Genomic DNA, 13395 nt, shown 5'->3' with positions numbered 1-13395 from the left:
AAGTGACAGCAGTAGCTGTGTGAAGAGTGAAAGAGAGAGCTTGAGAGAGAAGATCAAATCCTCCTTCCTTTCTCACCTCTGCACACCTGGCCAGTGTGTGTGAGGCGGAGTGATTGTCAGTTTCAGACAGTTACTTAAATTGTCGCGTGAAGCTCCTTGCAGCTCCAACGTCAGAAAGGTGTGGGGGGAGAGGGTTCTGGATGCTGATAAGTACGTTTTTTCACTTACTGATGCCAGACTGTGCTACAATGGAGATGAGTAAATGATCGTAGATTCTGATTCATTCATTTGGTCTGGGGCCATGAAACCTCCATTTACAAGGAACCATCAAATTCAGAAAAGCTGCAAAAAATTGCCATCAACAAAATTAGAGACCTTAAGCGCCTTTGAATAAAAACAACCTTCATGCTTCCCATACAAGTTTGGTTTTGACTGTAATTGATGACTTAAAACCAGACCAGCGAACCAACATAGAAACTAGATAATTAAAAAAATCAAGAGACATTGAAAAATTGTCACAAAAAACCCCTGAATGCACTGAGATGTTCATGGAGACTAATTCTCCGAAATCAACATAAACAAGTGATCACACCGCAGGCCAATTACCAACGCCACTGTTTTCCTCTCCATAGTTCACGCTCTATGTCCTCAAGCCCAGTGTTCGTTGATATATCAATTTCAGTGACAGCGGGGACAATTTGCTATTTTTATTCAGTATAACCGGGAAGGCAACAGCGGCTGAATGACAGAGAATGAGTGACAGACCAACCAGACCCCGCTGCACTTTCCTGAAAGCTCTCAGGGATGAAAGAAACATGTTACTCTGTGGAGACAGGGTGCAAATTAAGGTCACAAATCTGAGCTGTTAATCAGGGCTTTTTCACAGGTGAGAGCAAGAAAAAGAGAGGGGAGGGATGGAAGCAGGAAGAAGGTGAACGAGGGCCTCTTAGTTCTTTTACTTTAGTTTGTTATCAGATACTTTGAAGTTTTCATTTGGCTTTTTTTTTCCTGACTTTTCTGATGCGACAGAAAGTGACTTCCTACAAGATGAGTCACTGCAGCGACAGCCCACTTGATCATGTCCCTATAGAAACCCCTGAACGGCAGACACGCAAACACACACAAAACCGTTTCCCATCAGTGGTTCACAGTGGCTTTCTTAAACACATATTTTCCCAACAGAGACGCACCAAGTCGTCTCCAGATGCGTGAAGTCGGTTTCCACACATTTATTCCCTCTCACTTTAGCGCCCACAAGCAGAGCCACACATGCAGCAGAACACACACACACACACACACACACATACAGCACCGACACGCAGACAGCTGCTGTACTGGTAGCTTTTCATCTCGGCTATGACAAAGGTGTGACCTTCTTGAATCTCCTCCTCTCCATATTCTTTACAGTTCAGTTGTTCAGTGGCCGTGTTTCCCTCGACACAGAGGGCTCAGGGGGTGTAACTGAAGTCCACAGCTCTCCATTGTCCTCCTCCTTTACTTCCTTGGCAGCTGTAATTGAGGGAGAGTGAGGAAGGGAGCGAGCGGGTGATGGAGACGAAGGGGATGATAAGCAGAAGGAGAGACGGGGAGGGACCCGGTGATGGAGAAAAAGCAGAGAGGGGAGCGATTAAAAACGAGACATAGTGGAAAAAAAAAAAAAAAAAAACGGTAGAGAAAAGAGCGGGTGGAGGGGTAGAGGCTCGGGAGGATTAGCCTAACCTAGCCTCAGCTACCCCCAGCGCGCCGCACCCCATGCAGCTTTTGTCTGATCGCAGCCTGCCCTGGATGATCCAGCTAGCTTGCTAGCCTATCGTCCGGCCCCTCCCTTCGGCAGGCCACGGCCCAAACATGGATGAACCCCACAGGGGGCCCCCATGTCATGCGGCCACAGTGAAGCTGTGCATCTCGAAAAGCACACTCCAAATCTGAGTGCAGCCCCCACCCACCCCGCCCCACCCCCTCCTCCTCTCTTTCTCTTGTTTGATATTTTATCTAAGGGACTTAACAACAATCAAACGGCCCAGCAGCTATTGTGGGTGATGAATTCAACAGGCTTTGAAAACGACTTAGAGGAAGAGAATGGAAACACACACAGTTTTGAACCCTTTCACAGGAAGCACCCCCCACCTCCCAAGGAGTGAAAGGGGGTAGACATCAAACGTACCCCCTGGAGTTGTGTGTCTCAGTTGTTGAAGCTCTCTCACAGTCAGGGGTATGTCCGGGGTTGTAAAGGGGGTTAACTGTACTTGGATTTGTTTCATCCTCCCTCTCTGTGCGTCTGTCTGTCTTCCTGTGCGTCTGCCTGCGTGTATGTAAATGTACACATGTACAGTAAAGGCCAGACATTAGAGAACATATTTCCATATACTGTCCAAGAATGTATGTGACGAAATCCGCGAACATGATGCACATCCACTGTATACTTTCGTATATTGTTGAATTCATGGTGATGCGCGTGTCGTCTCATTCCCTCTCCAGTTCATCGTGGGAGACCATCTTCAGTAAGAGCAGCGAGGTGGTGTCACCCCAGGAGCTGCAGTGCTGCCGCCGGCTGGTCCAGCTGTGCCGAGACTGCCTGTTGGTCGTCTACAAGTTTGTCTCAGAGTCCCGTGGTTCTCTGACCGGACTCAGCCCAGAATGGGATGACACCAGGTGAGAAGGACACTCAGTGCTTTGATGTCTTCCCACTGAGCTCTTTATTATTAAAAGATTCTTATAAGCATTCCCCCTGCAATAGATACTTCATTATACAATAGGGTGGCTGGATAAGATTCAAGGTTACGAGGGTTCAAGGGTCTACTGGTGCGTCCCAGCAGTGCTTGGTGTCCAGGTGCAGGATGCTGAGCTCTTCGTCTGGAAAAAGCATTAATCTAAATGTCTGAAAAGCAAATGTAAACTGCTGTTTAGGAAAATTCAGGGAGAGATGGTAGCAGATTTTGTCACAGGACAACCACAAGTAGATAAATTACAGAAGTTGTCCAACTTTACAGATTTAACTAGTGCATCGGATAAGCGGAAGAAGATGGATGGATGGATGGATCATATATATGGTCATAACAGTATAAAAACACAGCATAGACTACATATCAGGGGCAGGAAGACAAGACCACCAGGATGCTGAACCTCCGTTAAGATTAACAGACAGAGACATCCTCAGACATTTATTTTGGTGTCTTCCTCCTTTAGGTCAATGTGGAAACTGGTTAAAGCTGAGTTTGCTGAAGCAATATGAACCACAGAGAAGCCTAGTAATAAACTTTGTTGAGACTCCCTTCAGAAAAAAAGGACCTAAATTGAGTAAAAAAGAATAAAGAATAAACAGACTGACATACAGACAAGAAAAGCTTTGATTTGAAAATTTCAACAGCTCTCATCATTAAACCTCGCTCAGGAAACATTTCCTCTCCCTCCTCCACGGAGCCTTAGAGCCATCATCCTCATCACACAACCCCGATAAAACAAACAAACACAAAAATCAGCCTCATTCTATTTTTAAGGTGGAGGCCCGCAGGAGACAGCAGCTCAGGTTTGGAGTGAGTGAACTTTTAAAAAGCACATATGCTTTGGGCTGGCAGACAGTGAGGGCGGGAGGAGGGTAGGGAGAGGGAGAGAAAGAGTGTGCTGTTAACAGGAAATAATGGCCCACAGATTAGCGCTCAGGTTAGCCCGGGGCCCCCCGAGGCCTGCTTAATTCAATTAGAGCCCAGATGAGCCTGAGCAGCAAATGACCTTACGAGAGAGAGAGCTCCTTTTTTCCTGGGGCCTCGCTTTACATGATTCATAACTCTTGCGCATATTTTAACAGGCTATCACTTTGCGCCTACAGTATAAAAGCCTCAGCTGTTGAAAAAGTATGTGGGGCTTGTGTACAGTTGTAGAACTACTCATGATCTGACTTGTTGCTATTGATTGTTTTATCTTGAGCATAGTTGTTTTGAGGACAGATTCAGGAATATTAATTCGTCAGTGGACTATGTGAGGATTTAAAGGTATCACTGTAGATTTAATAAGTCAAGCATGCACGAAATGACACACTGCTGTATCCATATTTTTGCAGTAGGTATCCTTGAGAAAGCATGCATTGGTCTGTCTCTCCTTATTTCTTCTGTGTCTATATATGTCTGTGAAAAAAAGCTTACCATTTGCTGCTGGACCAGCCTCTACCCATGGCACCACCCCTGCTGCTGTCGCTGCCGCTTCTTCCTCCTCTTCCTCCGTCTCTTCGCCCCTCGACGCAGGTCTCTGCTCGGTTTAGTTCTGCTAAACCCCCCCCATCTTCCAGCACCGTCCCTGTTCCCTGCTTTCCGCTGCTCCCACCACCTCACGGCTCTGACTACGGCTTGGTCCCACCTGCCCAATGATGGTTGCTCTGGCTGCACAACCAACAGTCTAGCATGGTTTCCTCTCCTTTCCCTCACTAACAGTCATACAAGTGATGTTTGGATTGACTTATACAGCAATGGGATATGTCTCAAATTATCTGAATGTTCTTGGCCCAAAACTGTAAACAATGTATTGGAAAGGATGGAGGCAGGAGAAGGAAGCATATTAAGACACTGTTTGTCAACACTGCAACCATTCGCAACCAGCTTGCTGCACATCACCAGCCAATCACCCCACTGCGACATGCTAAACTCTGCCTTTCACACGATGCTTTTCTCAAGAGCATCTTACCCTGAGTGCATTTTCAGTACGAGTGGCCCCGGTGGGAAGTGAGCGCCTCACCTGCACCGCATCAGTGCTATGATCAACCCAAGCACTGCTCTCTTCTTGTCTCAAGAAGACAGAAAATGGCTCGGCTTTGCAGTGTGTGCTTTGCAGTTTCACAGCGCAAACGATTCACATCCCTCCATCAGGCATGCAGGGAACAGTCGCAACCCGCCGCCACTTCAGATAGCCGAGAAGCAATTAGGATTATTTTCTCATTGATGCATAAGCTTTATATATGAGAGGGTAAACTGTGTGTGTATGAGAGTGTGTGTGTGCGCGTGTGCATGCACGTCATGCGACTGTTATGCAACAGTCCCTCATCCGTCCCTCTTCAGTGTTTCACACTCAGCTAACCTCAAACTATTTCTCTCGAGCTGTGCTCACATTCAACTGACGAGGCTTACATATATGACATCTGTTTTGACATGATACTCACACGCCCATATGTACATTCAGACAGCTTTCTGGCTGTCCGCACTGGCTGCGAGGAGATCCCTTCCAGTGGAGGAGATGGGGGACAAAATCCACAGTCTTTGTTCGCTGGAAAAACAATTAATTGTCTAGGGAAACACAGAGAGGGAATTTTGGACTAAAAGACTTGTTTGGAAGATATTTGATTTGTCTAACTCAGACTGCAAACCCCACAAAATGCATAATAAAGCTTTTTTTTCATGGCGAGAGGATTGTGGATTTTTGTCCCACATCTTTTACATTAGAAGAATGAGAGTAGAGTAATAATTGCTGCAAACAGTACCCTTAAGTGCACATGTGGGCATGTGAGTATGGTCCATTTTTGAGAACCTATCCTTTAATGTAAATTAGTAATTTGATACAAAAAAACCAAACTGAATGTCAGACAGACACAAGAGAAATAGTGGGTCAGGAATCGATTCCTATTAGATGAGTCGTTTTAAATGTGGAATATCCGAATGCAACAGCTGGAGACTGGCAAGTTTCACCGTCTCCCCCCAGTTTTTCCCGTTTAATATGTGATCATGCACACAAAACGACCGTCTGGAAGCCCAGTTTGGCAGACGTCCACATTCTGACTACTTCAACTACTGCACACATCAAAATCAGAGATCATATATGCCCGAAAATTTGGCTCCACACTGCCTCTTGTGCATGTACACACACACACGTGTACACATACAACAGATACACTTCCAAAGCTCTTGGCAGCCTTTGGCACACGTCAAAGTGGGTCTGTTAGCCGGGGTCTTTGGGGTCTCCATTGTTGACCACACCTGCCCGCTCTTGTTCAAGCATCCTTCCTCTTTCGAGTGCCCTGATCGGTGTGTCAACAGCCTCATGGGTCTTAGAAAAGTCCTTCAGTCTGTGTGGGCAGATGAGAGGAAGTAGCCAAATAGCTCCGCTAATGACTTTCTTGTTAAGCCTGGAATTACTGTCACTACCCAAAGACAATTTTCCCATGATGACAAAAGTTTCAGATTCTATTAACTTTCATCTGTCTGAAAAGTGTGGCAGTAATTAGGGTTAATTGGGGTGTTGAGCTGAATGTGGGCTGCAGATAACCTTCAAGCCTCTCTGTACCTCTTGGTTTAGGATTGCGTCAGCTAGCGTGGCAGTGGATGGAGGATCTTTAGTCATGGCATCTCGCCTTGTCTGGCCTCCTCTTAATTCACTGTGGCAGCTGCATCTCAATGGAGGACTTAAGAGTAGTGTGGAAGGCCTGTCAGTAGGAACAGTGGTAGATTGCAGCCTTGCATGTAAGGAACAGCGCAGGAGAGTATCTCTCTGTCTCCCCGTCAACTGATGGATTGAAGCAAAGCACACATGCATGAACAAGCCTCCCCCTGGCTTTCAAGCATGCACGCTGTTGCCAAGACCGTCTTCATGATCAAAAGGAGGACGAACCTGGAAGATGCCGAACGAGGGTCCAATTAACTATAGCCTGCAGAGACAGGGGCCGCTCGGACGTGAGGAGCCACCCCCACACCACCCCACCTCTTGCCACTACCACCACCGTGATTCTTTCTGTGAGCAGAATATTCTCAAAGTGAATAGCAGAGGATCTCTGAAGAACACACACCCGGCCCCCAATGAATGTTCAATATTTGATTTTCTTTCCTTTTTTTTCGGCCATTTCCACGCCTGAGCTTGGGGTTTTTCAGTGAAAACCTTATGGAAATGGAAGGGAGACAGGAGAAATCGCACCACGAGTCCATGAGCGGAATACCAATGGATGTAATGTGAATCTCATAGAGGAGGGTGATGGAATGAGGTGACGAGCGAGGGGGGAGAAGAGAAACATAAGAAGTTAATCCACACAAAATCATGGTACGAAATCAGTTAATGTCACTTCGAAGAGCTACGGAACAGCAGTGAAAGTGAAAGGCTTCGAGCAAAGCAGATCCTGCCCTCGTGTCCTCTGGGGGCGTGAGTGCAGGAGTTTAAGAAGAACCCTCACCAAGTCCGGACAGAGCCGAAGAAGATGTGCTGGAGGGATACCTACGGCCCACTTGAAGCTGTTTCAAGGACACTCTCGTTGGACTAAATGAATTTAATTTGAATCCCTTGTAACTCTCCTGGGTCTGGGGCAGTGTTGAAGCGGACGCCCTCAGCGACATGCACCTTTTTTTTTTCCCTTTATGGTCGACTTTAGAAGAAGCCGCTCTGCTAATTTGTCCAAGAGCTATTTCACAAGGAGAGAGAGCTGTCAGAGAAAAAAAAAGTGTGCTATCTCTGCAGCAGCTTGAAAGAAGATATTATTTCTCCGCTCTGTAATCCTCAGCCCCAGTGGCTCCCTTTTGATTAGATTGTCACATCTTAAACACGTCCACAGGGACTATTTCTTTTGACCATTGTACTCATTTAACTAAACGAGTATTAGATGTATTTTTTATTAGCTGAAGATCCTTCCTGCAGATGTGGCAAGAAGGTCACATTATGTATAATATCACAATATGACGAGTGTGCTGCATAAGCCTGTAATTGTAAGTCATTCTTCCAACTGATCAGTCTGGAAGAATTCAAAGTTCCCCTGTCTCATGTCTTCTGAACAGCACCCCCGACATTTGTATAACCTTCAGTTAACCTTGTCCAGGACTTGATCATCTCATCTGACATTGCTCTGACAACCATATCTGACTCATTTCCAGTAACTAAGGAAGATGGGAGCAGGGTTCAGCCCCTCCTGACTCTATCTCAACCTGACGCTGGTCTCATTCTCAGGTACTGGAACGCTGTTAGCAGGAGCTGCCTCACTGCTCTGTCTCGGTGGAAGGTGTCATAGAAAAGTCTTAGAAAGGTACTGACGTCTGTGCCTCGGAATGATAGGTGAGGATTTTATGTTCATGATACCAAAAATTTAAGGGTCAAAGTTAAAACATTGAGTTGTCCTGAAAGAAAGGTCCGGCAGTGTGAGGCCCATCATTTGTTGCATTAAAGCCGCACATAAGCTAATTAAACAGGACTCTGACTGATGGCACCGTGTATATGACATTTTACATTTGGACAAACTGGAGCTGCAACGATTGATCAGTCAGTGAGAAAATGAATTGTTTTCTATTTTGATAATCTTCAGTTATTCTTTTGCTGTTCCCAGCTTCTCACATATTTTGACACTTTTCTTCGTCCTAAATGAATAAACTGAATATATTTGGGGTTTGGATTGTCAGTGACATTCTCCTGGTCTTTTATACGCAGAGATTAATCAGAAAAAAACTCCATAATAATCAATAAAGAGAATAATTGTTAGTTGCAGTCTTACACAAAAGACTCCAGATCATACATATCTCACAATTGAAGCCACATCCTTTTTCCTGTCTCCCGTTTTAAAGGGGAGGGTGATATATCAGGGCCATATCTTGAAATCACCCGGCCATTATTAAAGGTGAAATGTGCAAATGAAGATGGCCATAATGGTAGAGTCAATATATGAAAAAATGGGCAATATGTGGTCTCAGTGCTGAGCACTAATGCCGCCCTGACCTCTAAATTGTGACCTTTGCATATCTAATCCTCTCATTATGTTCATCCTTTCCCCTAATCCCTCCGTCCCTCGCTCTTGTCCGTCTGTCCAGGTATCTGCTGCCAGTGACCTCCCAGTTCATCATGAAGTGGCCTTCGTCCAGCTTTGGCCGCATCTCCTCGGCCATGCCACGCTCACGCAGCCTTTTTGCCGCCAGGATGGGCCACTTCTGAGGTCACCGTGGCAACCCTGGCTTCTGACACCTCGCCTTTTGACCTCGACACCTCCTGTCCCCTGACTCTCACCCAGCCAAACTCCGATCTCAGCAAGTCCGGTATGGATCTGAATTTGGGGGCAGCTCTGGACATCGGAGCCTCAACATTGGCCAAATCCTCCTGTGAAAGACCAACAAAGAAAGGCCAGGTGATGCGGGACTGCTAAAGGGCCTTGTTTCGATTAGTTTGGACCTGCCTAGACCAGCAGACCCCCTGCACCCTCATCCCCAACCTTTAGCCCCAGTAACACCAGACAATGGGTTTACCCCTCTGTTCTCATTGTAACTGCTGTATTATACCTTCTCACTGTACAGTTACAAGTCATGGTACTGTAAAAGAAAAGAATAACAAATACTTAACAATGCAAGGATTATTTATTTATGTACTTACTTATTTTATAAGGTATTCCATGAATGCAGTGAATGCTGATGCAGAATGCAGGTATGGAATGATATCGACAAAGCTATCCCTTGTTTGAAAAAGTGGATGTAAAAAAACAACAACAAAAAGCTTATTTTTGCTGGCTGTTGTCAGTTATTTTATTTCTGAATTTAATTTATTTCATAACTTATATCAGAGGCTTTATGTTTCGAAGTGTTTTAACAGTCACTTTATGTTCTAGTTTTTACAGAGGTGGTGCCCAGAGAACTCAACATGTTTAACTTTTGAATGCTAATGCTTCATGTTTTACCTGTGTGATATTAAGTGCAGCACTATTAAGCAACACAATGTTTAGAATGTCAGTGTAGTAAAGCCAAGCCTCTTTGCCTCGTAGAGAACGAGCTGACTGTGACAGCGTCAAGAGCCAAACACAAGTCTCAGAGAGCGCCCAGCTCCTAATATGCACTTTGCGGTATGTCACGGAACGAGAGCGTGGGCGCACATTAAAAGTAGTGTTTGCATGCTTAGATTTTAGCCCCTCGCCCAGATGTAGTGGTTAGACTGAGGAGCTGCGTTTGGAATATACTTGAAGTTTTGTGTTGTCATTAATTATTGTGTCTTTGTATCGGCTGCACTCAGAAGAAGACACTTCACTTGTAGATCTGTCGCCGTGGGTGCAGTTTCGGGATAATAAGGATGTGTTGCATCGCTTAGAGATTGTGCAGCACGTTGAATGACTCGGTTCATCAGGCCAAATGTGTAACAGTGGAGATTTGCCTGAGCAGCTGCCGCCTTTTCCAGCACCGCAGTGTAGGTACAAGTGCCAGGGATATCATGGATGTGCCAATAATAAGCACATCTACTTCATGTGTTCAGTTGGGTTTTATTTAAGGTTAATATGTCACAAATCTCCTGTAGGACCTCAGTTAAATACAGTATTAAATGTCTATAGGGAGAAACGCAGTGTTATATGTTTAGTAGTTTCCTTGGCTCTGTGTAGTACCCATGAGATGATACAGTGACTAGACTTTTAAAGATGGTAGTCTGTCAGCAGACTGTACAATAGAGTACGGTGTGCATTTTATACCATTAATTCTAACAAACTGAACTCTCCCCATTCACTGAACATCAATTCACAATGCCAAATATTTTTATTTTGCCTGATTTTATTTGTGTTATTTAAGAGTAGTACTTTTTCATCGGAGGTAAGAGATTTTTAATTTTACATAGCAATAAAATGTTTCAACAAACAAACAAACCTCTTTTCTGTCATTTGTTTTTTTTTTTTAACATTGAAATCATTGGTCCCCGAACTGTTTTCAAATTGACAGTTTTATCTGTTAATCCTCTGAACACACGAGTAAGCCTCAACACTGAGCAAGAAAGAGCGAGAGAGGGAGAGAAAAGTGCGTGTATGAAAGGGAAGGCAAACGTAACTTTACTACTCTGTGTTTTATTCCTGTTGAACACAATAAATAAATACAGAGACTTCTTTTTAAAACGATTTAGGACTTGGCGGACAGCTGAGCGTAAAGACAGGAAACACAGACAGTGAGAGAGGAGTGTGACACGCAACACAAGTGTCTCTTTACCAGTCAGCTACCAGGACTGATTTTTATTAAGAGCCGTTGTAATGCATCGATGGGTCTGTAGCAGGTCCCGTTGAGGAAGAAGCTCAAGGTGATGACCACAAAAAGTCTAGAAATCTAGCCTATAAACTAGAAGAATTATTATTCATCTTTTTTTTTTCTTTGCAGAATTATATATTTTCTGAACCCTGGTGCTGGTCGGGGGGGTTGGGATCACGTTTTTTGACTGCAAACATGCAGATAAGTACATTACAATTCTGCAAGTAGCTGTTTGATGGGACAACGTCAATATTTTTCTGCTATTTTTTAAACAATTAATTACCTGCGATAGTATCGATGGAAGTAGGAGCTGTGAAACAAATAAACAGGCAAAATCAAGCGGAACTAATTATAAACATTGAATCTCGGTGCCGTCGAACTCTATTGGGTTTCAAAACTTCGTGTCCACCTGATATCCATTACTGCAGCGGCTCTCGAGTATGTGGGTCAGCATCTGAGCGATATCGCGTTTCACGCCAGAGGCCCCTGTGGACGGGTGACACTCCTGAACTGTCACTCGCCTCAGAAATGAGAGTGTGTACCCAGCAGCCCTTGCTTGTTCCATCTTGACCTGAAAGCCGCCCTGCAATGACGTGTGTGTGCGCGCGGACATTTACGCCCAAGAAGAACGAAGCGAGTTTTATTTAGACCTGTAACAGCAGCGTGGCGTCCAGGTTCTTGCGACCTTTCCACCCCTCCTTCCTCTCGCCATTCCTCTCTCCCTCCCTCTTTCTGTCAGCAGAGGAGGTGCGGGGCTCGACCTTGAGGCTCTCCGGCCTCCGCCTTGGCTGCGGCAGAGCAGAGGCTGACAGTCTGGCGCTGCGACCCCGGCGTGCTGTCCAAAAATATCTCCCCCAGCAACGGGGCTGCACTGTTCCGTCCTGACCTTTCCACTCGTCACTCTCCTCGGCCCCATCAATTGCTCCATCCCTTTCTCCCCTACCTGTGCGTGGTCCAGGCAGCTTTGCAGCCAGTGTCCGGTCTGTTTTACTTTATTTTTTTTAAACAAACACCCCGATGACCCAGTTTCAGGGCCCTGAGCCGACCTCTCCAGCTTGGAGAGTAAAAACGCGACTGGGAGCTGTGTGAGAGGTGGATGGTTCAGATGAGATAAGGAAGCACACACACACACACTCTCTCTCTCTCGTGCACAAACACAGATGGCCGAGCTTCAAAAATCTGCTTTTTTTTTTTGCTCTTAATCCACTATTTCCAATAACATGGAGGGAAAAGAGCAGTGTGATTTGTTCTGTAATTATGACTGCCTGAGTGAGGCGTCCAGAGGCTCGGCTGCCCTCTTTTTCCTTTCTAGAAAAGCTTTATAAGTGGAGCCTGTAGTGGTTTGTGTGCTTTCAAATGACAAAAGTGACCTTTCTTATCAGACAAATACTGCCTGTGTATGAAAAAGTGTGTGCGTGTGTGTGGATTACGTATCTCTCCGACCCTCTGTGTGGGCAATGGCAGCATGTACTGTATGTGTGTGTATAGTGTGTTCACACATGTTCACTGCTGTGTTTTATTAGTTTTTCGGGCCTCACACCTGCCTCTGTGTCCTGACATTTGTGTTGTGTGTGTGTGTTTTATGTGTACTCTCAAAGGGACACATTCACTGACACCCGCTGCAATACATTATCTGTGGTGCCTCGTTTACAACATCTTTGCTCTCAGCAGGGGTCCTGCCTGTAACTGACACATAAACCAACAGATAAACACATGCACGCTGAGGAGCCTGGACGGTCTTCACTCAGCCCGTCCCTGCGGCTCGGGTTATTTGCTGTGCACGCACACGTTTTCGCCTCCACTGCAGCACATTCACATTTCCCGGCAAATTAAACCAGAAATTTAAATAAAAATATATTTTACTATGAGTCGAACTTTTCAGGCAGGGTGTAAAATGATTAAAGTGGCATTTCTGGATGTTTGTTTGTTCATTAATTCACCTGGTGGCCATATTTGTTTGAAATTACACTCATAAGAAATCCAACATAATTAGGGGATAATTAGTTTTATTAAAATTGTGTGGTTTTCTTACTGTTCATGTGGTCCTGAAATGAGGAGACCTCTAATTCATTCATTCATTAATTCATTACATCCTCATTAAATTAAGCAAGAACATTTTTTAGAAATAAAAAATATATATGTTTTAAGTAATTTCTCAAGCAAAAATGACAAACAGCTTTAGCTCAAATATGCTGGATTTTTGTGTGTGAACATATTTGAGTGTTGGACTGTTGTTCAGACCACTGGTTCCCACAGCGGGTGCACATGGAGGGGTGCCATGAAAAAGCAAATGTCTATGAAGGGCTGCAGCGGTTTCAAACAGTTTGGGACTCACTGTGTCACCTTTGGCTTTGGGAACCATCCTCAAATCTTTTTGCTTACATTAGAAACAATGGATTACTCGTACAGCTCAAAGAAATTAATCAACAATGTTAATTGGAGTCCAAATTTGGACTTGCGACTGCCA

The 13395-nt window shown here is 44.9% G+C and overlaps 1 protein-coding gene across 1 annotated transcript in view; it reads left to right on the top strand.

Moving 5' to 3' along the window:
* The window catches only part of ttll7 (tubulin tyrosine ligase-like family, member 7), a 61416-nt gene extending 52539 nt beyond the window's left edge, over positions 1-8877 (top strand). Inside the window, exons 19-20 of the mRNA XM_041935961.1 lie at positions 2479-2652; positions 8757-8877. Coding sequence (XP_041791895.1) covers positions 2479-2652; positions 8757-8877 — 295 coding nt within the window. The remainder of the gene's footprint in view (positions 1-2478; positions 2653-8756) is intronic.
* The last annotated feature ends 4518 nt before the right edge of the window (positions 8878-13395 follow it).

The sequence above is a fragment of the Chelmon rostratus genome, chromosome 4 (assembly GCF_017976325.1).
Source record: "Chelmon rostratus isolate fCheRos1 chromosome 4, fCheRos1.pri, whole genome shotgun sequence".
NCBI classification, from domain to species: Eukaryota; Metazoa; Chordata; class Actinopteri; order Chaetodontiformes; family Chaetodontidae; genus Chelmon; species Chelmon rostratus.
This window is presented reverse-complemented; position numbering and strand designations above follow the sequence as displayed.